Source organism: Monomorium pharaonis, chromosome 5 (genome assembly GCF_013373865.1).
Source record: "Monomorium pharaonis isolate MP-MQ-018 chromosome 5, ASM1337386v2, whole genome shotgun sequence".
NCBI lineage: Eukaryota > Metazoa > Arthropoda > Insecta > Hymenoptera > Formicidae > Monomorium > Monomorium pharaonis.
The window spans coordinates 13,612,499-13,638,095 of NC_050471.1; the positions used below are offsets into that span (position 1 = coordinate 13,612,499).

Consider the following 25,597-nt stretch of genomic DNA (forward strand, 5'->3'; position numbering starts at 1 on the left):
CTATTCGGTTATTCGCTCCGGGGTCCCGGCCTATATTGCTTCCACCCTACGCCCTTATACTCCTCTTCGTCCAAACTCCCGGGCCTCCTCTCTAGATCTGGCCATTCCTCTCTGCCGAACCGCCATATTCCAGCGCTCCTTCCAGTCAGCGGGCGCAATCCTCTGGAACTCACTGCCGACAGCCGTACGCTCGTCCGGGTCTATGAACGAATTCAGGAGCGCCCTTTTCCGCCACCTGTGGAGTGCAGCGAGTTAGGTCGGTACCCCCCTTCCCCCCTTTCCTTCCCCCCCATCCCCCGGAGCTTGCGTTTCCAAGTGCTCTAAGCGCTTCAATTATTAATTATTAATTATTAATTTTTATATTCTTATTTTTAATCTTTATTTTAAACTCAACCTCGATATCTGTCTTCGGTGCGACTCGTTGCGTTCCCTCGCGGGTCACGATTACGTACCTGGCGTACTTCTCTTGCTTTTTACTCCGTGGTATCATGTAAGATTATTTCTAATCCAGTATTGTCTTTAATCATTTTTTCTGTTTTCTAAGCGATGTATTATATTCCATTGTTATTTCTCGAAACGATCAATTCAATGTACTAATCCATTTTCTGTATGTTCTTAGAGGGCTTGCCCTAGAACCCTGAATAAACGCTTTTCTCTCTCTCTCTCTCTCTCTCTCTCTCTCTCTCTTTCTCCGGTACGTAAGTACATGTAGACGTGTTTTCTTGATGCTTTTAATCTGCTTTTCTGCCGTTTGATGCCCTTCGGGTCCGTCTTTCTTCCAGATCATTAATCGAGGGCGCACTTTCTCGATATCCTCCACACGGGGTGGGTGTTCCTTGCCTTTTTGTGGTGTTTTTCGGCGATTTTTCTGATCTTTTCAACATTGAATTTTCTGGGATCTATCACTCGCTGTCGGCCGTCTCTTCTCGATGCACGCGCCTGGGTGCTGCGGCTCGCCTCACTATCGGCTACTGTCTGCGTGATATCGGTGTAAGTTTACCTGAACGTCACAGCACTTCGTACCATGACATGCGAGCATTATAGGAAGTTTATCTCAGCCGCGTACGCGCTCCATAGCGTCTGCGCGGCACGACACGTTTTTCAAGCCGACTGCCTGATATCTCTTGTCGGATTCGAGTACGATGTCGACACGTCTCGGGGCAGTACTGGACACCCGTGCCCATTGTGTCTCTGTCATGTGGTCTTCGCGCGCGCGACCGATCCCCCTCGCCCCCCCTCGGGGAGCCAGGCGGCCGCGACTGATGCGGAGACCGACCTTAAAGGGCTTGTCACCACTCTAATACGTAAAATTGACAGCATTGAGACTAAACTACAGGGGCTCACTACAATAAATTCCCAGCTGAGCGCGCTCAAAATCAGCATCCAGAGGTGCATTTCATTGCACAGCGACTTCGCTGCCAGAACTGATTTGGGCCCTAGAGAGCCGGTCTCCGTCACCGGAACGGGCCAATTCCGACTCTCAATTCGAGGTGCGGCTGGCGGCGCTTGAGAGGGCGAGACTGAACTCGGAGATTATTCTTTTCGGAGTCAAGGAGAGCGGCCGGGAGGATCTTCGCGATATTGTCACCGGCATTGCCGCCGTTCTTAAAGTCGAGGTCAACTCCACATCGTTGATTGTTTCCGGATTCCTGCCTTCGGTGGCCGCGGCCTTTGGTGGTGCGCCTATCATCTTTTGGCGTCCGTGACCGGTGGATCAACGGAAAGCGAAGGGAGCGCTGGAGCGGGCCGAGGTCTCGCCGTCCCTCGCGGGGTCTTGCATTGATGTGAAAGAGACTGCACGCGTCCGTGCGTGCGACTCTTGCGGTGGCGAGGAAGGCGGTCGGGGGGGGGGGCGCTTTTTCGCGCCTGGGTCTGCGGCGGCCAATATTCGTGAAAGTCCAACCGGACGGATCTCCTGTCCAGGTACGAGATCATGAACATCTTGAGGCCATTATCGGCGGTGTGCCCCCGCGGGCCGCCACTCGGCTCGTCCCCTCCGCTGCTCCCCTCCCCCGGATCAGCGCGATCTGGCCTCACTCCCCCCCGGCTGCTGCTGGCGGGGCTGCTGCGGATGGGCCGTCTGGGTGCCCTCCGGCCGCCACCGGCGCGAGCTGCTTCGGGTGGATCTTTTCTCTCCGGGGCTGCCCTCACCGAGCGCGGTGCGATCCCTAAGCGGACCGCGGCTCGGGGGGATTGATGCCCGGCCGCCGGTATCTCCGCGCCGTCTGGATCTTTGCGGGTTTGTTACGTGAATTGCCAGTCCTTACTCACCCATTTTGCCGAGTTTTACCACTATTTCTCGCGCGGTTACTACGACCTCATAGCAATGTCTGAAACTTGGCTAATGCCTCGCGTTCCGGATAATTTCGTTCGCTTAGCAGGTTACCGGCTGGTGAGGCTCGACAAAGAGGGGTGGGGGTTGGCGGCATCGGACTGTACGCTCGCGATTCCATTGGAGTAGCTATTCTCGCCTCTTCGACAGCTTTATATTCCGGACAGCCTAAATATTTGTTTCTACGGATTTCGCTGCATGCCAGTCGGTCGCTTCTGTTCGGCATTGTATATCGCCCCCTCCCCAAGGCAGGTTATTTCTCGCATTTCTAGGCTGACTTTGATAGGCTGCATCCTTCTTTCTCCGCTATACTCATTATTGGGGACTTCATCGTCAATTTAAACCGATCCTCCTACGACTCCGACTGTCTCCACGAATTTTGTTCCAGCTATCGCCTCTTCATAGTTCCATTTGACAATACCCACTATACCTCCTCCTCCCAGACTCGCATTGACCACTGTTTCCTTAGCGATCGATCTTCGCTCCTATCCTATCGCCAATTTCCTCTTTCCTTTCTATCAATGCATGACCTGATCGAGGTCACAATCAACCTTCATGTGTATCGTGCATTACCACGCACTTTCTGGACGTGGGATTACTCAAATTTCGATACCGACCAATTCTGCTCCTTTCTTGTCTCTTTCGATTGGTCCTACGTAGATAGTGCCATCGCGCTGGATGACAAAATCTCTACCTTTACACAATCTCTTATTACAGCGCGAGATCTCCACGCTCCTCTTCGCTTGGTCAGGGCCAGGCGGCCCCCGGCTCCTTGGCTCAATAATACCATTCGAGCACTCATGCGGGAGTGCGACGCAATGAGGAGGGCATGTCGCCTACATCCTTGTCCGGTCCTCCTGGATGCGTTCCGCTCCCTTCGCAACGAGGTCAAGCGCCGAATTGATGATGCTTGGGCCGCTTATCTGAGAAACAAGCTCGGATTTATCACTGACCCCGCCCGTTTGTGGGGCGAATTCAGGTCGCTTGGTCTTGCCAAGTCTAAACTTTCCTGCGCTCCCGAATTCTCACTCGATCAGTTCAACGCGTTCTTCTCCGCTCATCAACATTCCTCCTCATCCTCCACCTTTTTCTCTTCCCTCCATTCCTCCTCTTCTCTTCCTCCTCCTGTTCTAACTCATACTGACTCCTTACCCCCCTTCAACTTCCTCCCTTTCTTCCTTGTTCTCGCGCTCCTCAGCTCGCCGATCCCTCTACTTTTTATTTCCTTCACGTCACTCCTGATGTCTTATTCAGAGCCTTAATCAAATCTTCCTCGCGCTGTACTGGTCCCGATGGCGTCAACCGCCGTTTGATCATGGATAGTTTACCGGTATTTCATTTCATCAAATTACCAACTTTTTTTATATCCTCGACCTGCTTAATGCATCCTTGAATTCCTCCACCTTTCCATCCCCATAGAAACTTTCCCATATTCTTCCCCTTTCAAAAACCAAAACCCAAAGCTCCCTCTCCGACTATCGTCCTATCTCCATTCTTTGTCACCTTTCCAAAGTCCTTGAGCGCATTGTCTTCGATCAGCTTTCCTTCCATCTCGATAACCTTCATGTTCTGGATCCCCACCAAGCCGGCTTTCGGAGGGGTCACAGCACACAAACCGCGCTGGTCAAGGTGATTGATGACGTCAGGCGGGCCGTGGACAAAAGATTAATCACCCTTTTCGTGTTTTTTGATTTCACCAAAGCATTCGACTCCGTGCAGCACGATCTGCTTCTACGAAAACTCGGCTCCTTCCACGTTTCCTCGCCAGTCCTGTCGTAGTTCAGGTCCTACCTTTCCGGGCGTTTTCAGAGAGTGAGTGGCTCGGACGGCTCATATTCAGCCTGGTATCCGGTTACATCCGGAGTCCCTCAGGGTTCTGTCCTTAGCCCCCTTCTCTTCACAATCTTCATCAATGATCTACGGGACTCACTGAGACACTCCTCTCATGTCTTCTACGCTGACGATCTACAAACTTACCTGCACTTTCCTCCTACTGAATTTGACTCAGCCTTGGCGAGGATGAGGGAAGACATCGCTGCGGTCGAGGGTTGGGCGGCCGGGAATGGCCTGAGGCTGAACGCCGGCAAGACGAGAGCGATGTTCCTCGGTAGTGCCCGTCACATTAACAGCATAACTAAGAGTGACATTGAGCTCTCGCTTAACGGATGCCCTATCAAGGTCGTGAGCCGGATATCCAATCTAGGGATTATTCTTACGGATACACTTAGTTGGTCCGAGCTCTCAAGGTAACCTCTCAGAGGGTCAACGCTGTTCTCTGGAGACTTAAGGCCATGAAGAGCTTTCTCGTCGTGCCGCTCCGCGTTCGACTGGTGTCCTCCCTCATCTCCCCCATTATTGATTACAGCGTGGCCGTCTTTACAGACCTAACGGGCCAGGACAAATTAAAGCTCCGACGGCTTACTAATGCCTGCGTTTGGTTTATCTTTAACCTGCGGAAGGACGAGCACATCTCGCCGCACTATCGAGCTCTGCGCTGGCTGTCGCCGGACGACCGGAGGACCTACCTTGTCTGCATGCTATTCTCGGTCATTCGGGGTCCCGTCCTACATCACTACCAATCTTCGCCCTTATGCGCCTCTCCGCCCAAACACGCGAGTCTCACCTCTTGATCTGGCAGTTCTCCTCTGTCGAACTGCCACCTTCCAGCGCTCCTTTCAGTCGGCGGGCGCAACTCTTTGGAACTCGCTACCGACGGACATTCTTTCGGCCGGGTCCTTTAATAAATTTAGGGGAGCCCTCTTCCGTGGCAGAATGCAGCAAATTAGACCCCCTCTTTAGAAGAGGGAGCTCTCATCCTTGGGCACCTCAGTCTTTAACTTTCAATCAGGAGTTTTTTCTACTCTATATATTTAGTGTCTGCCCACGTAGTGGTTAGTTGCATTCCCTTGCAGGCGTATGAGTGCTTTACTGCGTTACATAATGCTTTCTTTTACTTTTCTGCGTTTCAAGTATGCTGACCGTTTATGAGCCACTGCGTTATCTCGGTTATCGGTACCTGCGCTGTCCATGTAATCTATTCATATACAATTATAATCTATCGCCTGCTTACTCTTGCAAACCTGACATATCAGTTCCGTCTTTTGCTTTACTGTACTATAAAATTGTATTGTTATTCTAATAACTTTCTATGTTGTCTGCTGCGTTGTATTATAGTCATATTATCGCTCTTCGCTTCGCGGTAGTATATTATGTTGTATATTATATTGTATTGTTATTTTAATTAGTTTCAATAAGGTTAGTCGCGTTGTTTTAAAGTCATCATTATTTCTAGATCATAATTAACCCAATACAATGTACTAGCTGATTTCTGTATGTTTTTAGAGGGCTTGCCCTAGAACGTAGAATAAACGCTTTTCTCTCTCTCTCTCTCTCTCTCTCTCTCTCTCTCTCTCTCTCGCGTGCCTACGGGAATGGTAAGCTTCGTTACGTCCTTCCCTGCCTTATCTTCCCTCTTTTAAAGTATCTTTATAACCTAAATAATAAAATTTAAATTCCATAAGACTGAACGTAACACAAAAAAAATTTTATTAAAATTGTACACCAGTTATATGCACACGTAAAATTTGCCCACCGGGTATTTGCACACGGAAAGATGCGCACCGATCATTTGCACACAGAAAGATACGCATGTATTATTTGCACACGGAAAGATGCACACCGCTCGTTTGCCCACCACATTGTATTGAAAATCTGCAAACAGTGTGTGTGCGCACGCACGCGAAGCATTCTCTGCACCACATGGGTTTGCGACTTCCCACGCAAAACGAGATGCTCGTAGTTTACATGTGTTTACAGATTTCCAATGCAATGTGGTGGGCAAACGAGTGTGCATTTTTCCGTGTGCAAATGATCAGTGCGCATCTTTTCCTGTGCAAATAATCGGTGTGCATCTTTCTGTGCAAATGATCGGTGCGCATTTCTTTGTGTGCAAATGAGTGATAGGCAAGTGAACGGTGTGCAAGTGAATGATGCGCAAGTGAGCGGTGCGCATCTTTTCGTGTTCAAATTATTGGTGGGCTTTTTTTCGTGTCCAAACAAACGTTGAGCAAATAAACTGTGGAAAAATGAGCGATGTGCAAATGAATGGTGTGCAACTTTTACGTGTCCAAGTGAACGGTAGGCATTTTTTGTGTGCAAATACCCAGTGGTCAAATTTTACATGTGTATGTAACTGGTGTACTTTTTTAATAAAATTTCTTTTTTGTCCAAATGCACAGTTTCCAAATGCACCGTATCCAAATGCACCGTGGCCATTTGAACCGTGTCCAAGTCCACCGCTCCCTGTGCCACTGTGAGAAGTGACTGTGGCACAAACTTCGTAGGAGCTGATGCGGCACTACATGGACTCAATGGATATTCAACTCTCCTTTTGCTCCTCACTTCGGCGGAAAGTACGACGCGGCCATCAAGTCTAAGACTAAGTTCCACCTCTCAAGAGTTCTGGAGGATACCATCGTTACATACGAGGAGCTGTCCACGGTGATAATACAAATCAAGGCAGTCCTCAATTCCTGGCCCCTCTGCCCACTTTCTGATAATCTGTTCGCCTTGCTTCTCGGTCATTTTCTCATTGGCAAAGCGTCGACCGTGATACTTGAGCCGAACTTAGCGGACGTGACGACTTCTCCACTTTCCAGGTGGCAGCTTTTGCAGCAAAAAGTGAATCGGTTCTGCACACGATGGTTCTCGGAGTGTCTTCAGCGATCTCAAGGCGATCTCCAAGAGGCAATATCCACCCACAGAGGGGATAAGATAAAGGAGGGATCTCTGGTTCTTATAACAGACGACTCCTTTTCCCCCATTAAGTGGTCGCTCGGGAGAGTGGTGTGAACTGCACAAGAGAACTGATGGTTTGACTAGCGTCATGACTCTCCGTACTGCCAGTGCCACATATAAAAAACCTATAGCCAAGCTCTGTGTTTTGCCGGTCGACCCTGACACACTATTCGACGACTCGGTCGCCGAATGCCCGGGGGGGGGGATGAGAAGCGGTGCATTTGCACACGGTTCAAATGGACACGGTGCATTTAGACACGATATTTTGCGCACCGTTCAATTGCACATTGTTCATTTGCGCACCGTTTAGTTGCACACCGTTCATTTGCACACCGTTCACTTGGATGAGAAATGAGAGATGAGATAAGAAATAATTATGCTGAGGGCACCCTACCGACGCGCGCGCGCGCGTGTGTGTGTGTGTGTGCGCGCGCGCGAGCCGAAGGCCTCCCTTGCACCCTCCCGTGTGTGTGTGTGTGCGTGCGCGCGCGCGTGTATGTGTCCATTTCTTTTCGTGTCCGACTGAACAGTGTGCAAATGAACGGTGCACAAGATATTGTGTGCAAAAATACGGTGTGCAAATGCACTGTTTTTTTTAACCGTGTCAAGTGAGTGTCACCTTAGGGGATGTTGCGGGAACAAGCCCCCTCTAGTTCAATGCAGCCTCGGGCGCGACGAAGAGAGCAGTAGCAGTAGATCTGGTTAGCGCAACACGCGCGCTGCACGGTGACGTCTGCGCATGAGTTCAAGTGCGTTCGTTTTTTGTGGGAGAATGCGCGTCGTTGCGCCATTTTTCAACGCTGGCTGTCATGTGCTTTTGCGAAGTCGTGTGCGTAAGCGTCCTTTGAACTTTTTTTAGAGAAAGCTAACGCTGTACGTGCCTTTTCATTTTCGCCCGGCGAGTGAAGGTCGTAATGCAAGCTCGTATTAGCCTACGCGAGCACAGCTGTCCCGTAGCCACGCAATTGGGCTACTCCGATAAAAACTTTAAAGTACGAGTACCCGCAGAGGAGACGCCTTAACAGGCGTCGGTTGCGAAGAAGATGGTATCGGTCCCCTCGTGGGGAGCACAAGATGTCGGGGGGAGTGACTCAGTTGGTCACAGTACAATTGAATAAATCCCAGATACACATAATGTAAAACGCACACCACCAATCAAAAATTGAGTGAGTCCCAAATGCGCATAGTGTAAAACGCACACCACCAATCAAATTCTATAAATTTTCCTATCCCTAACTAATTCAGCAATCTGATTGGTGTCCGTTTTACACTGTGCGCATCTGGGATGCTCAATTGGACACAAAATAATGTACATGGTTCAAATGGACACGGTTTATTAGGACACAGGAATTTTGTACACCGCAAAGTTGTACACCATACATTTCTATACCCTTTCATTTAGGGTACCTGTACCGGCAAGGTGGGTGCGGTAGGGAGGCCGAAAGCCCCTCTTCGTGTGTGCGTGCGTGCGTGTGTGTGTGTGTGTGTGTGTGTGTGTGTGTGTGTGTGTGTGTGTGTGTGTGTGTGTGTGTGTGGCCACTGTTACGGTGTAGAAATGTACGGTGTACAACTTTGCGGTGTAGAAATGTACGGTGTACATTATTTTATGTCCATTTGCAACGTGTCCATCTGCACTGTGTGTAATTGTACTGTGTCCAAGTGAAGGCCACTCGGTGTTGGGACGCCCCGGGCGTCGGCTGCAAAGTTAGAGGTGGCGATCCCCCGTGGGGAACTCGAGACGTCAGCCACGAGAGCACTGAATCGGAAGTAAGGTGCGATTGATTTCCGAGGAGAGAAAGAGATACCAGCACGGTCGCAGAACCTTTCTAACGGACAGACATACTATCTCTCCCCCTCCGTAAGGAATATTTTGGCGCGTTGAGTCGCACATTTCCCCCTCTCGACGAAAGTGGATCTACGGACGGTAAACCCTCTACTCCCTGAAGGTCACTCCATCCTCTCGAACGTCGACCCGGACCAGACCCGGCGCAGGGGTACCAGTTTTCCCCGTTTTTTGTTCTCTTTATTATTTGATTTCTTGTTTTCATTTTTCCATTCAAATTTTTAAATAAAGTACCTAAAATTTTTTTCAGAGAAATTTCTTGCTAATTTCACTTCAGTTCACCCTCCTCTCCTCAAACATAAGGTTTTTCCATTTACTACGGTACTTAAAAGATACAGAGCACTAAATTTTGATGTATAGGTGGTAACTACCCAGTGTGTATGCGAAGTGTATAATTAAATTTTTTGGAGCCAGTATCATTTTGTTATAAAATACATGCATATTTTTAAGTATTATAATTCAAAAGGATTTACTTTATTTAATCACATAAAAGTTATACAATTTTTGACCGAAATATTTTTTTAATATCTTTATTTCGATTTGAAATTTAAAAAAAATGCACTGCGACTTTTATAATAATAAAAACTTATTAAATTTTTTACAATAGATATACAAATTTTTTTTTCAAATTTATAATTCTGAAACTTTAAATGATAAATTTTTGAAACAATATAAATCTGCAGTGCTCTTTAAAGATCTACTTTGCTGACGGAAAATATAAAATTACATTGCCAACGGAGAGATGGATTAAAATACGTATAAAACAGATTATGAACGGAATGTTTATAGAGGAATATCGGTAACACCTTTAGGTACTTTCAAACCACGTCTTGTATAGCCCAATGCTGCTTGAATAATATATATGGCCGCTTGTACAGTGATCTTCACATCTTGTTCGCTACCGATTTCTGGATTAACTTCCACTAAATCTATAGCACATAATCTATGTGTTCTATATATTTCTTCCATAAGATGAATCGCTTCTCTAAGAGACAGTCCTCCACGTACTATACAAACATACAAATATAAGAATTTGTAATAAGAAACATATATTTTTAATCTTTATCTTATTATTAAAAATACATATTGTTGGAGCAAAAATTGTATAATCAAATAAACTTCTGCAAATTACGGTTATAATTATGCAAGGGCTTTCATTCAAATATAATGAATAATATGTAATCGTGATTCATGCATGTAATCAACAAGTTTTAAAACTCCCGCCAAAAGAAAGGACCAGGTACGACGGGACGCTGACATGTAGAGACCGCGTCTACTACAAGACATACTTCAAAATCAGTTCAAATTGTCCCTGAAGAAGAGAAAAGCTCTGGGTGAAAGCGTAGACACATACTCAGACAAAAGTCTTTATATAATTATAATTGAACTTCACAGAGATTCGTTTGAATATACAATTATGCTCGTACTTTTGTCCGAGTATAATGAATAATATGTAGATGTTTACAGCGTAATCAATTTAAACACCATTTTCTTCGTTTATTATCATTTGCTGACGACGGACAATATTCTTTTTGGGACTAGAGTATGAAATAAAAGGAACCATTTTAGGTAACAGTATAAGAATAAAGCAACAAAGTTAAGCTTAGATAAGAACAGTTAAGAATGACCGTTTGGCTATTACACGACTCAAGAATCAAAGACCAATAATAAAATTTCACAAGCGTAGAATAATTTTTTGATCAACTAGTCAATCTGTAAATCTCATCCAGAGGAACATTGAGTCTCGCAGTTGATGAAGTTGTGGTGTGACAAACCGAATGCGCGGTAAAAGTTGAAGTGTGAATACCGTCTCCAGCCAAGCGTTTGTTCCCTTAATGATTTATCAATTAGCAATGCGTATTTCTACAAATTTAAGTCTGTGACTAACTTTGAGGTCATGCAAGCCTCGTAATTATTCCCAGAATTCTCACATGCCAGAAATTTTTATGTTTTGAAACCTCTAATGTAGAGTAGACCATAAGGCATTGCACAACTGAGCGCCGATAAAATTCGCGAAAACCCGGATTTCGAGAAATGGTTTCCGATTTCGAAAAAAAAGAGCGCATGTTCAGCCAAAGTGATTTATTTATTTTTCGGCAGATAAATAAACATTTTTGAGAAACAAAAATGAAACCCAAAAATTTCAGATGGCGACTGCGATTTTAATTTACTTCTACACAGGTAATTATTAAATTTGACTTAACTGACCAGATATAATTTAAAATTAACGCATTACATTTCGACCGCAGGTTTCGGTCCTTTTCAAGTGCATATATACATAAAATACATTATGCACATTAAGAACTATGGCATATGTCCAGATATCCCACATAGCACAGAATATTACAGTAATATCGTAGCAAAATTGCAATATATCAACAATATTACATATTACAGAATATTATTGACATATTACACGTTTATAAATAACATTAAAATATTAGGTTATATTGTAGCGATATTACATTTTAAATAGCAATATGTTAGAATTGATATCACTCACATTAAATTAAGTGAGGGTTTATAATAAATGTTAAAATGCTTTAAGCCGTAAGAAATTTATAAATCACACACAAAAATGAGAAAAATAATTGATTGTGATTGATTAATTTCTTACGACTTAAAGCTTATTCCAACTATTTTTAAACTTAATCTAATGTTAAAATGTCATTAATGAGTACGTTTGCACGTTACCTTTGTGTGGTATTTATAGTCAAATTTTATTTAAAGATCGTCTCAAGCATTGTCTTAAGATGCTAATACGGCTCTGTGATTGGTTGATTAAGACAATACTTAAGATGATCTCAAATGTAAGATCCGACTACCGGCCTTTAATCAGGTTTAACGTCATCGATAGTGCTTAGATTTCAAATTAAATTTTTCAAAAAAATGAAATAGCTGGTGATTGATCAGGCTAACAACCGATATTACTAAATCCGATTAAGGATAATGTGTAAACGTAATCATTAACATTAAGACGTCATTACATTACTTTATTATTTTATAAATATGTATTATTTTATAATTTATAAATATTTTTTTAAAATTATAAATATAAAAAATATAGAAAAATAAAAAATAAAAAAATAATATTGCAAAAATACTACGTAAATATTATAGTAATACATTCGTGATATATCACGTGATATATTACTGTGATCCATTTTGGCGGACATTTTAATATTATAGTAATATTTTTGTAATATTTCTGCAATATTTATACTATATTTCACTGTAATATTGTAATGGGAGAACAATATTTTTGTGATATTACCGTAATATTTCGTGCTATGTGGGATATTATCTAAAAGACGAGATGACAAATTATATAATACTACAAATTTTATCATGTTATTAAAAACAATAATTATGTTACAGAGAATGTGCGTCATAAAAAGTATACAATATAAGTTAAATAATGCAAGAGACATGATACGTCCGTTAGAGTAAAAATATATTGTTAAACTAATCGCAAGAAAAAGTGAGAACTAATAAAAAACAATAGAAAAATGAAAATCAGCAAAGCAAAGTTAAAAGAACTAAAATAAAATTAATGTATTGTAAGCTATATGGATTTAATTAATTTGTTATAAATGCCAGTCAAATTCTTGGTGTCAGTTGTAAATCAATAGTGATCATATTTTTTAATAAATAATGTTTCAACAATCTCACGTCTTCTTGTCACAGCCCCTTTATATAAGATTTCTGGTTTAGACCAATTAAAATCATGCCCATAATTATCCGCTGTTGATAATGGAATGATTATTAACATGTTTTATCACGTTAGTGTTCTTTCATACGTGTTCCAACGTGTCTCTTAGTCCCAATATATAGCTTCGCATTGATTACAATCAATTTTATATATTAGGTGCGTTTGTTTTAAATGTTACAATTTATCTTTGCTTCTTTTTATTTTGCAATTGAGTTTCTTGGAGATGGCATACACGATTCTAAATTTAAAATCTCTAAGTACGCGGCTAATGTCGTGAGTGGTCTTCACTTGGACACAGTGCAATTGGATACAGTGCAAAAGGACACGGTACAAATGGACACAAAATAATGTACACGTTTCAAATGGACACGATTCATTTCGACACAGGAATTTAAAACACAGTAATTTTGTACCCAGGAAAAATAAATTCTGGACAAATTACGACAAATTTAGACAAAATAAAAATGTACACCATGCAATTGGACACATAAAATTTGTACACCGCAAAATTGTACACCGCCAAGTTATACACCGTAAAGTTGTACACCGTAAAATTGTACACCGTTCATTTAGACACGTGAAAGTTTTACACTGCAAAGTTGTACACCACAAAGTTTTGCGTGGAAAGTCGCAAACCCATGTGGTGCAGAGAATGGTTTGCACGTGCGCGCGCGCGCACGCACGCACGCACGCACGCACACACATACACACACATACACACACACACACGGAGGGATGCAAGGGGAGACCTTCGGCCCGCCTCTCGCAACCATCCCGTCGAAGTCGCTAACCCATGTTGTACATTGCAAACAAAGTAAAGTTTATATGTGTTTGCAGATTTCCAATACAATATACGCGGTGTACAAGTTTGCGGTGTACAACTTTGCGGTGTACAACTTTTACGTGTCTAAATGAACGGTGTACAATTTTACGGTATACAACTTTACGATGTACAAATTTTACGTGTCCAATTGCACGGTGTACATTTTTATCGCGTCCAAATTGTAATTTGTTCAAAATTTCTTCATCCTGTGTACAAAATTACTATGTCCAAAATTCCTGTGTCGAAATAAACCGTGTCCATTTAAAACGTCTACATTATTTTGTGTGCATTTGCACCGTGTTCATTTGCACTGTGTCCAATTGTACTGTGTCCAAGTGAACCACTCCCAATGTTGTCACTTAATGTTTTTATGTAGAGAATAGTTCTGCATTATTATTGTGATGTAGATTATTGACAAGGGAACCTCGCGAACTCGAAAATTCTGATTTTAATGAAACTTGGCATAAATGTAGAGGGGGTAAATACATGAATTTAGAAATTTATCGTAGCTGCCCATAAACGGTTTAAAGGGGTGAAACCACCCTTCAAAGATTGAGACATTTTTCGTTTTCTCGATATATCTCGTAAACTAAACAAAATATTAAAAAATGTTTTATACAAAAGTTTTACAATAAAAGTACTTCTATCTAACTACAGTAATTAAATTAAAAAAATTTTTTTTAAACAATTGTTTTTTAATTAAAAAAAATTTTTTTTTAAATTTTATTAATGTAGTTAGATAGAGATATTGTTGCCATAAAACTTTTGTATAAAACATTTTTTGATATCTCCAATACTTTTCGAGATATATTGGAAAAAGCAAAAATCTGCTCTACGCTATGCACTGAAAAAAGCATGAGAGAATGCGATAGCACCGCGACGGAGAGCGTTAAAAAATATTTTAAAGAAATTTTTTATTAAGGTTTATTTATGATATTGAATATAATATAAGATACTAAAAATATAATAAAATAAAGTAATATAAAATAATATTTTGTATAATATAATAATATGTAATAATATAATATAATAATGTCGCACGTGAATACATGCTGATGTGAGTGAGAGAGAAAGAGTAAATAATATTAATATAATATAGTAATATAATAATATAATATAATATAAAATATTTATATCCAGACTTCTTGGTCCGGATCCATTAGCGGTGACATGCCAGAGAGTCGACGCAGATCGACGACATCTGCCAATCCAAATCGGCCATATGATTTGTCAATTAAGGCATTATTTCGCTCTCTGTCGATCTTGCAAAAGTATCGCGTCCAAAATCTTTTTCTTATATTGATAAATCCATGTATGTGGATGTTATAAAGATATATCCATGTCTAGATATAAAATTAACATATTTTAGTGTGGCATTATACATTGAACAACAATATACTTTAAATCAGGGTAATGAAAATGCAAATTAAAAAATAATGCATTACTTATTAATTTTTTAATAAGTAATTATTTCTTTATTCATTAATTATTAAAACAATAATGCGTAATAAAAAAACTCGCATTAATTATTTCAAAAGTAATGCGTAATAAAAAAAATCGTATTACTTATTACAAAAGTAATGCGTAATGAAAAAAATCGCATTACTTATTTCAAAAGTAATGCGTAATGAAAAATATCGCATTACTTATTTCAAAAGTAATGCGCAATGAAAAATATCGCATTACTTATTTCCAGTGTTGTAATAGATCATTAAATAAATAATCTAGATCAGATCAAGATCTTTATCAAAATATTAAATCTAGATCAGATCACAGATCATTTTTCATACATTTGATCTAGATCATAAATTACATTAATTTTGATCTAGATCGAAGATCGTTTCTTTTTTTTACTTGACAATTTGGTAGGAGTAGAAATCGAAGTTTTTTAAGCTTCTTTAATAGGCTTTTAGGAATATCCCAGAAATCTTCTTTAATGGATCCGAACAAAGAAGTCTGGATATAAATATTTTATATTATATTATATTATTATATTACTATATTATATTAATATTATTTACTCTTTCTCTCTCACTCACATCAGCATGCATTCACGTGCGACATTATTATATTATATTATTACATATTATTATATTATACAAAATATTATTATTTTATATTACTTTATTTTATTATATTTTTAGTATCTTATATTCAATATCATAAATAAACCTTAATAAAAAATTTCTTTAAAATATTTTTTAACGCTCTCCGTCGCGGTGCTATCGCATTCTCTCATGCTTTTTTCAGTGCATAGCGTAGAGCAGATTTTTGCTTTTTCCGATATATCTCGAAAAGTATTGTAATATCAAAAAATGTTTTATACAAAAGTTTTATGGTAACAATATCTCTATCTAACTACATTAATAAAATTTAAAAAAAAAATTTTTTTTTCAAAAATTAAAAAACAATTGTTTAAAAAAAAAATTTTTTTTAATTTAATTACTGTAGTTAGATAGAAGTACTTTTATTGTAAAACTTTTGTATAAAACATTTTTTAATATTTTGTTTAGTTTACGAGATATATCGAGAAAACGAAAAATATCTCAATCTTTGAAGGGTGGTTTCACCCCTTTAAACCGTTTATGGGCAGCTACAATAAATTTCTAAATTCATGTATTTACCCCCTCTACATTTATGCCAAGTTTCATTAAAATCAGAATTTTCGAGTTCGCGAGGTTCCCTTGTGAGTTGTTTAATACGGGAACGAATATATTTGTCAATAAAGTGAGTCGGATAATTATTATTCATTAATATTCTTTTAATTTCTATAATATTGTCTTCGTGGATACGTTATCTGTAAATAAAATAGCTCTATCGACTAGATTCTTGATGATATCAATTTTGTATCTAATTGGGTGAATAGATAAATAATTTATATATCGTCCTGAAAAGGTGGGTTTACAAAACCAATTAGTAATTAGATGATTTTTATCTCGCATAACTATTGTATCCAAGAAACTTGAAGCTCCTTCTTTTTCTATTTCATAAGTAAATTGGAGGTGTGAATGATAGCTATTGAAAATTGTCATTAATTTTAAATGTTGGTATAATAGCAGAAATGTCGTCTACATATCTATAAAACATACGAATATTAAGATAACAATTGTAGACAATAAGTCTCTAAGTCGTCCATAACTATATCTGTTAGGATAAGTGAAAGTGGGGATCCCATTGGACTACCGAAGATTTGTTCATATATTTCATCATTAAATTGGAAAGTTGTAGAATCTAAAATTAACTGTATTGCATATGTGAATTGGGTTAACGTAAAGGTGGTTTCCTTTGAAATGTAATTCCATTTGTTTTCAATTACTTTTAGCACCAATTGCTTAGGAATGTTTTTAAGTAATGAAATGACATCAAAGGACTAATACTTTATCAGGTTGAATAAAAGTACCGTTAATTAATTTTGCGAAAACCCAACTGTCTTTGACATAAGAATTGGGTTTTGGAATAGAATTATTTAGAATATTATGTAAAAAATAAGAGATATTATATAATAGGCTACCCAAAATTGATACAATAATTCTAAGCGGAAATTCTTTTTTATAAATCTTTGATAGTCCAAAACAACGTGGGAGATTACCATTAATGCACTTCAACTTTTGTGTATACAATCATTGATAATATCCATGTCACGCCAAGATTTAACCATGTCATTCAATTTTGATGTAATATTTATCGGATCTTTCTTTAATTTTCGATAAGTGGACTGGTCACTGAGTAATGTGGTCATTTAATCAATATATGTAATTTTATTCATAATTACAGTAACCTGTCCCTTATCAGCTCTCATGACAAAGATATCATTCACGCAAAAACTTCTGACTGACATGTAGAGTTTTACTAAAAAATCCAAAATAATAATGTAGAAAAACTTCCATTAAAAGATTTTATTACTATTCCCTACATAAAAACATTAAATGATAACATTAGCCGCTTACTTGGAGATCTTAAATTTAGAATCTTGTATACTATCCCTAAGAAACTCAATTGTATAATAAAAAGAAGCAAAGATAAATTGCAACATATATAAAATTGATTGTAATCAATGCGAGGCTGTATATATCGAGCAGACTAAGAGACACGTATGAAAGAACACCAACGTGATATTATAAAACATATTAATAATCATTTCGTTATCAGTCAACATCGGATAACTTATGGGCACGACTTTAATTGGTCAAAACCAGAAATCTTATATAAAGAGACTGTGACAAAAAACGTGAGATTGTTGAAACATTTTTTGTTAAAAAATATGACCACACTATTAATTTACAAATTGACATCGAGAACTGACTGGCATTTATGAAAAATTAATTAAATCCATATAATTTACAAAATATATTTATTTTATTTTAGTTTTTTTGACTTTGCTTTGCTGACTGTCATTTTTCTATTAGTTTTTATTAGCTCTCACTTTTTCTGGTTTATTGCGATTAGTTTAACATCATATCTAAACTCTAACGGATTATGTCTCTTGCATTATTTAACTTATATTGTACTTTTTATGACGCACATTTTCTGTAACATAATTATTGTTTTTAATAACGTAATAGAATTTGTAGTATTATATAATTTGTATTCCCGTCTTTTAGATAACATATCTAGACATATGTCATAGTTCTTAATGTGCACAATGCAATTTATGTATATATGTACTTGAAAAGGACAGAAACTTGCGGTCGATACGTAGTGCGTTAAGTTTGAATTATATCTGGCCAGTTAGGTCAAATCTATTAACTACCTGTGTCGTTTTTTATTCACGTACTGGCGAAAAAAATTATATTTGAGTTAATTTACTTTTTTTGTGATTTCTTAGAAAATCCCAGTTCTGTCAGCAAATCTGAAATCATATTGACATTTTCTTGGCAATTATCAAAAGAGTCATTTAATAAAACATAATCGTCGAAGTGGATTATCGAAACATAGCTTCTTTTCCTCAAGTGCGAACCGACCGGTTTCATAAGCTTGGTAAACACGAGAGTTAAGTTCAAGTTGAAAAGGGATGTAGTAAAGCGAAAAAGTATCATGAAACGAGAAAGTAAGAATTTCCGCGAAGATTGGTCAATTGAAACTAACAAATAAGCCTATTCTAAGTAGATAGACACCATGTACGATCCCGAGGGAAGTAACTGGCAAGTCAACTTTAAATCTTTCAGTTTAAAGTATAGAGCTTCAATGCATTTATTCAGCTTCTTTAGGTTTAAAATAAACTCTTTAGATAAAGACTTCTCGATTAAAAAATAAGGTAGAAAAAAATTGATCTTCTGAGAATTTTGCACGTGCCTGATCGCATCTTACGTAATAAATGATTTAGCTCCTTGGCTGTATCCTCGGAGTCTGAATTGCTTAACACTGATTTTAGTAAGTAAAGGCAAAAAGGCGAGAGAAATGTAAAGGAACTTTCGAATTCACATATCTCCAAATAACGAGGTCTTATTTCTGCTCAATTCAAAATAAAATACTTTAAATATAATAAAAAAGAGAGGCGAAAGAGCAGTACAAGTTCTAAGTGTACAATTAAATTTTACATATTTTAATATCAATATTTCGTATATACATTTCTTTTTTATCATATTTGATTGATAATCGTTGGAACTGGGTAATCTAATTGTTTAAAATACTTTAATCTGCCAGCTATATATATTTCTAATTTCTGTGAGTTTTTGAGCGACACCTCGAACGTTGTCTCGATTTCTGTTGCTAGGCTCTTGCGGGCGAAACACCTAAGGTTTCTTCGCAAAATGTTTCTAGTTTCTCTGAAGTAGCTTCTGCTTTGACATCTGCTTGTACGCGGAACAAGTGATTTAGCTGTAGACACGCTCTAGTAAGCTCCTTTACTAGCTAGTCAGCCGCCGCTATAGCCATCATTTTAGTAAGGAACTATTCATATAGCATTTTGTCCATAAGAGACTCATTCAATGCATTTTTTGCAGACAGCGTCAATATTCATGTAATAAGGGGTCAATGAGTCAAAGAGATATGGTGCTGTATCATTGCTGTCAAGCGTGTCGCGTCACTAATCTTTTCGAAAATAATTTTAGTGTCCCAAGAATTTTCTGGTTTCAAGATTTCCGAGAGTAAGAGTGTTTGCGCAAAAATTGCCGTTTTCATAAGTTTTTGCATTGTAAATTGATAATTATTCCTCTTAGCTGCAGACAACGGTATTGCTTGACGAAACTTGATCGTTGGAGTTGGAGGCGTCTTATCTTCTAAAATAGAAGAGACGGTTTTCATGCGAATCATTCTATGACGCAAGTCGAGTGTGGCCGAGATCTTGCATATAGGAAGGTTAGCCGGAGCGGGTGCATTTGCTCACAGTTTAAATGGACACGGTGCATTTGCACACGGTGCTTTTGGACACGATATTTTGCGCACCGTTCATTTGCACACCGTTCACTTGGACAGTGAGAAATAACTGCCGACGGCACCCTAACAACGAGAGCCGAAGGCCCCCCTTACACCCTCCCGCGCGCGCGCGCGCGCGCGCGCGTGTGTGTGTGTGTGTGTGTGTGTGCGCGCGTGCGCGTGTGTATGTGTCCGTTTCTTTTCGTGTCCAACTGAACGGTGCGCAACTGAACGGTATGTAAATGAACGATGTGCAAAATATCGTGTCCAAAAGCACCAATGCACTGTGTCCATTTGAGCTGTGTTCAACTGAGTGTCACCCAGCCGGAGCAGGGTATTTCTTGAATGAAAATTCTCTCGCTTACCTTGTGCATTATTTGAGTTGACAATTCTTCCACCAAGAATTTGTGGACAAGTGGTTTCCACGATTGTATATTCCAACGATTCTGATAGCTCATTGTCGGTAGCCAATAGGTCCTTCTTAAAATCAAAAGCTGCGAAATTGGCCTCTATTTGTTGCTTTTTTATGGTGTGAACTTCCGTGTCGAAGAACACAAACCGGGCATTCTCAACGACTGTCAAAGTTTAAGTGTCTCATTTTTTAGAACAGAAGATACAGTCATTACGCGAATCGTTTGACGTAAGTGTGGCTGGGACTATATTTTGGCAAGCAGGTTCTGTGACCACATTGTTAACCACTTCAATAAATTGCCCGATCGTACTGATCTAATGTCTGTTGCGCAGACTTTAAGCTATGAACTTTTATTTCATAACGTTTACAGAAAGAGAAGATCGATAAGAATATCAAACTTATTCTCGAGGTGGGCAACATAACCTTAGGCCATCCATGGCAATATTCCGAGACGCTATGTGATCGGTAATCCCGCTTAGAGCTTTTATGGTTTTTGTTTCTATTAAAAGATTTGTATCGAGAGTGCTGTCTCTAGAGCATTTGTGCGACCCTTTTGGCATCTCAAATTTCTTTTGAAAAAAAGGTCGAAAAAGGTTAGAACACAGAAAATATGCAATTTGTCAGAAACACAAGAAACCCATGGTGGCACCCTGTCGTGCCTTTTCTTTTGATAGGAGCTTTCAAAATTGCGTGCATGAATTATGTGCATGAACTACTTACATTATTCATCATACTCGGACAAGAGTACGAGGATAATTTAAATAAGAAATAATTTTTTATAATAAAAAGAATTAACAAAAAAATTTTTTTAATGGAATTAATTTTCTTTGATATTTATTGTATGTAAAAAATTCCTAGATATTTCTTATTGTATTTTTTTTTATTAACCTTTAGAATGCCGAGATTTGAGATCTTAGAACTTCCTTTGAAAATGGCCCAAACTTGTGTCTTATATCATGAGTTTATCATATACAAAGTTCCGATCATGAATTGAGCCAATATATCAGTTTTCCGGCCTTCGAAGGTAAGGAAGAAATTTTAAAAAAACAAGTTTTGGTAAAACGACTTAACTAGCTATACTTTATTATTTCATGACGTTTCGGCCTAGAATTTAGGCCCTTCTCAAGTGACAATCTGCAAGCAATTCTATGATAAAGACAACGGACGACACGACGTTTACAATAAATAGAAAGTAAAATTATTATGTATAATGAAAACCTGTGTTAAGTTGGTAAAATTAACAAGACGTGTCAATCAAGGTGAAATTTCTTTGCAAATGCAGCGTAACAATATAAATTAATAAATAATAATTGAGATAGTCATAGTATGAATATAAATTTTAAGTAGACGGACAAGCACATTACATACTTCTGGTCTTTAGAAATGCAAAAACGCAACTGATCACAAATCAGACAAAAGTCATGTAACATAAACTGATAGAAACTTAGAGGACTAACAAACAAGCTATGTGTATTTAATGACTCTGTCATAAATCAAATTCAAATTTTCGGTGTCTTTTCATATTTATAGTATCCTTATATTTTTTCTGTCTTGTTAATTTTACCAACTTAACACAGGTTTTTATTATACATAATGATTTTACTTTTTATTTATTGTAAACGTCGTGCGTTGTCTCTATCATAGAGTTGCTTGTAGATTGTCACTTGAGGAGGGCCTAAATTCCAGGTCGAAACGTCATGAGATAATAAAGTATAGCCAATTGGGTCGTTTAAAAAAATACTTATTTCTTGGAATATACTAGCGAAATAAAGAATTATACCTATAAAAAATTTTTAATTTGAAATTTTCAAATAAGACTTATATAAGGATTGTTGGAGTCGCTGAATACAACGGTAACGTCAAATTTCAAAATTTTTCACTCCGAACTTCATTATTGTCTCAAAAAATGTGAAAAATTTAAACATCATAATTCTTCTTTAGCATTAACCGGCGCTAACGATGTGAACGTAGAGAGTTTATGTAGCTCATTTCTTTTCATTTTTTGTAGTTTTTTGTTTATTTTTTAAATTAAAAAATTTTTTAAATTCTGTTACTGCTGTATTTTTTTAAGTTTTTTAAGGATTTAAAATTATTTCTAATTTATATTATTTATTTTTGTTACTGTAAAAAATGTCGATTCAATTTGGAGCATAGTTGATCTATACAAATTTCTTCTATAATTTCTATCTAACTATAAAATATTTATACGTGTGTATATTTGCATGTATGTGTATATTTATATGTATAAGAATGTGTCTGCGTGTATAAATGTGTGTTCATGTATGTTAGAATGGTTGTGTATGTTTTACATCTATAAGAAAATGAGTTTTAGTTCGAATCGCTATATCGGTTTTTCCGGCCCTCTAAAGGTTAACCAATTTCGACCCAAATGTCCACTATTTTTTCTCCACGTTTAATGCTCAAATTTTTACATAGATATCATAGAAAAAAAATTCGACATAGAATTTTCAACAGGCTGAAACCTCCTCTTTTGAATGCCGACGTCAGGATTGATCTACAAAGCGAGTAAAAAAAGTTATGGCTTATTTTTCCAAAAAAGAGCAATATTTTTCAACATTTTTTTCCGAAAATTTCATATTTTAAATGCGAAAATGTTTTGCAGGACCATTACAATAAGGATAAATCGTGGAATAAATATCTGCTCTTTTAAATCCCACTGCAATTTTTCAAAAATTCAACATAGCGGATTTAATATGGCGGTCAAAAAATGGAAAAACCGTATATAACCAAAATATTTTCGATTTTCTTGCTTTTTTCTTGTAAAATTTTCTCAAAAATTTAAAAAATACATAAGTTTGTTATTTTATGTGAGTTGATATTATAATAATACATAATCAATACAAATAATGGCGGTTTCTTTCCAGAAATGCGAAAAAACATGATTTATCACCAAATAATGTAAAAAAACGATAAGCAAGTATTCATTGCTGGTATTTTATCATGCTTACATCTACGCATACACCTATGTACATTATATATATATATATATATATATATACACATATATTGTCACGATTTTTTTCTCCGCGCGGGGAAAAGCCGCGAGCAAAAAAAAGAAGAGAGAGAGAGAGAGAGAGAGAGAGAGAGAGAGAACGCACGCACGCACGCACGCACACACACACACATACAAATGCAAGAAAAAAAGAAAGAGAGCAGGCAAATTATTCGGTTTAGCGGCGCCAAGTTTTTGTAGTAAAATATTTATTTGTATTAAAATGTTTGTAATATTTGTGATTATTTGTACTAAAATACTTATTTGCCAGCTCAATAGTATCTCCTTTATTTCTTGCCAATATGCTTCCTGACAATTGTTTTTTGCAGGCGCACAGCAGCCAATAATTTAATACAAAAGGCTAATATTTATAGTTTATTCTTATATTTAAGAATCTTCTTAAGTTTATCGTTAAAATACTTCGTAATTAACGAAATTGTATTTAAAAACAAACTTAAAGCAATCAAAGCCATATCAGACTAGAGATTGAGATTGAGATTGAATTAGAATCTGACCAACTAATTGGTTACATTTCAATTCAATCTCAATATCAATCTCTAGTTTGATACGGACTTAATGAAAAATCAAACTATAAATGCCAGCCAAATAACAAAGTAGATGTTCTAATTTGTATAAACATCTACTTTATAGTTGGCGCATGTTCTATATATATCATTACTTTTATAGAGAAAAAAAACGTAATATTCTCATTTCATAGTGTCAAATCTAAAAAATTGTTTTGTGTTATAAAAACTGGCTAAAAAATGGTAATAACGTTTTAGTTTCTATAAAAATATTTGTTTTTATAATTGGCGCAAAATATTTAGATATCACTATTTTTGTAGAGAAGTTAATTTGTGTGTTTATATATATATATATATATATATATATATATTGTGACGTGTAGCTTAGCTGCCACGGGTGGCAGCGTCCCTCCCCCGTCACAGGCTGCGGGTTCGCGCCGTACGGGGAAAATAGGCGAGAAGCGAGAGGGGATCTCCAGGGGGAACCGCGACGGGCCTAGCGAGCGTATTATTAATGTCACATATTTTTGGTTTCTTTGCGCGGCGATCGCCTCTCGATGGAATTCGGCGAGAGAGCGAGAGAGGAGGAGAATGAGCGACGGCGATGCGGGGAAGGAGGAAGGACGCCACCGGGGCCCGGGAGAGACGAGCACGCGGCCCGCACGGGAACTCGGCGTGGCCCTGGGAAAGCCACGGCCGGAGCCTAAAGCGGCGGTGCCCGCCAACACCACGGCGGAACATCTCGGAGGGCTGTGGAGGAGCCCGGATGGGACCAAACGCGTCGAGGAAGGCGTCAAGTCCTCTCGCGAGGAACGGAGGTCTCCGCGTGCGCTGCCCCGGCTCGGGAAGTGGCCCAGCGGGAGAAAGAAAATTTTGCGGGGGCCTGCGAGGCCCCCGGAAGGATTACGGCGCGCACGTCCCTGCGTACGCAGGACTGCATGCCTTGCAGCAATTGGGTCGCGGCGCGGAAACAATGCGCATGACCGAACGGGGGGTCGCGGCGTCGATCTGGGATCGACCGCGATCCACCCCGCTTTTGCGTGCGAGCGGTCTAGGCGTAGGGTCGCGTATTGTGCCTCGAAGGGCTAATTATCGGTGGCTTGTGCGAGGCCTCAGCGAGAGCCAAGGACTCAGCCTAGAGACGAGGGAGGACATCGCCTGGGACGTTATCGGTGAGGTGGCCTGCCAGGATAATTTAGTGTGAGCGGTTGCCGGCCGGCGAGGTGTTTCCGGGCCCGTTCTGCATCCGTTTTTGTGTTGGTGCGTGATTCGCGTGGGCCGCAGGGCGGTCATACGTTCGCGTAAGTAATTGGGGATTTATCGGATGCAAACGGGCGGGACGCCAACGCGCCGAGCCACGGGGAGGACGGTTGTGAAGACGCTCGGGTTCCATCGGAGATTCCCCTCGACCGTGTGCGCCGCAAAGTCCTCGCGCGAGCGAGTATCGCGTTGCGAGTAGCGGGTGGACGGGACTTCCGGTTTCGCGACGGGGTAAAGTGCGGCAGCGGCCGGCGATTGCTTTGTGACCCTCGTGAGCCACGCGGTCGGGATCTATAGTTACCGGGAGTGTCGGCACGTGCGAACGCCCGAAATTCATTGTGCGCGGAAGATTCCACCGCCCGTCCTTGTCGGCCGCGTGCCTACCGCGGGAGCTTCCCGCGTATCGTTCGCGTTTCTTTTTGGTTTAATTCGTGCCGGGGCGCCGCATTGTCGGAACGCCGCATGCCGCGTCCCGTGATATTATTGTTTCTGTCCGGCATTTATTTTTAATAAAGTTCGTTATTTGT

General features: G+C 39.3%; 1 protein-coding gene across 1 annotated transcript in view; it reads right to left on the reverse strand.

Annotated features, from left to right (window-relative positions):
- Positions 1-9,596: 9,596 nt before the first annotated feature.
- LOC105839025 (arginase, hepatic) overlaps positions 9,597-25,597 on the reverse strand; it is a 92,344-nt gene continuing 76,343 nt past the window's right edge. Inside the window, exon 7 of the mRNA XM_012685016.3 lies at positions 9,597-9,979. Coding sequence (XP_012540470.1) covers positions 9,756-9,979 — 224 coding nt within the window. The 3' untranslated portion in view covers positions 9,597-9,755. The remainder of the gene's footprint in view (positions 9,980-25,597) is intronic.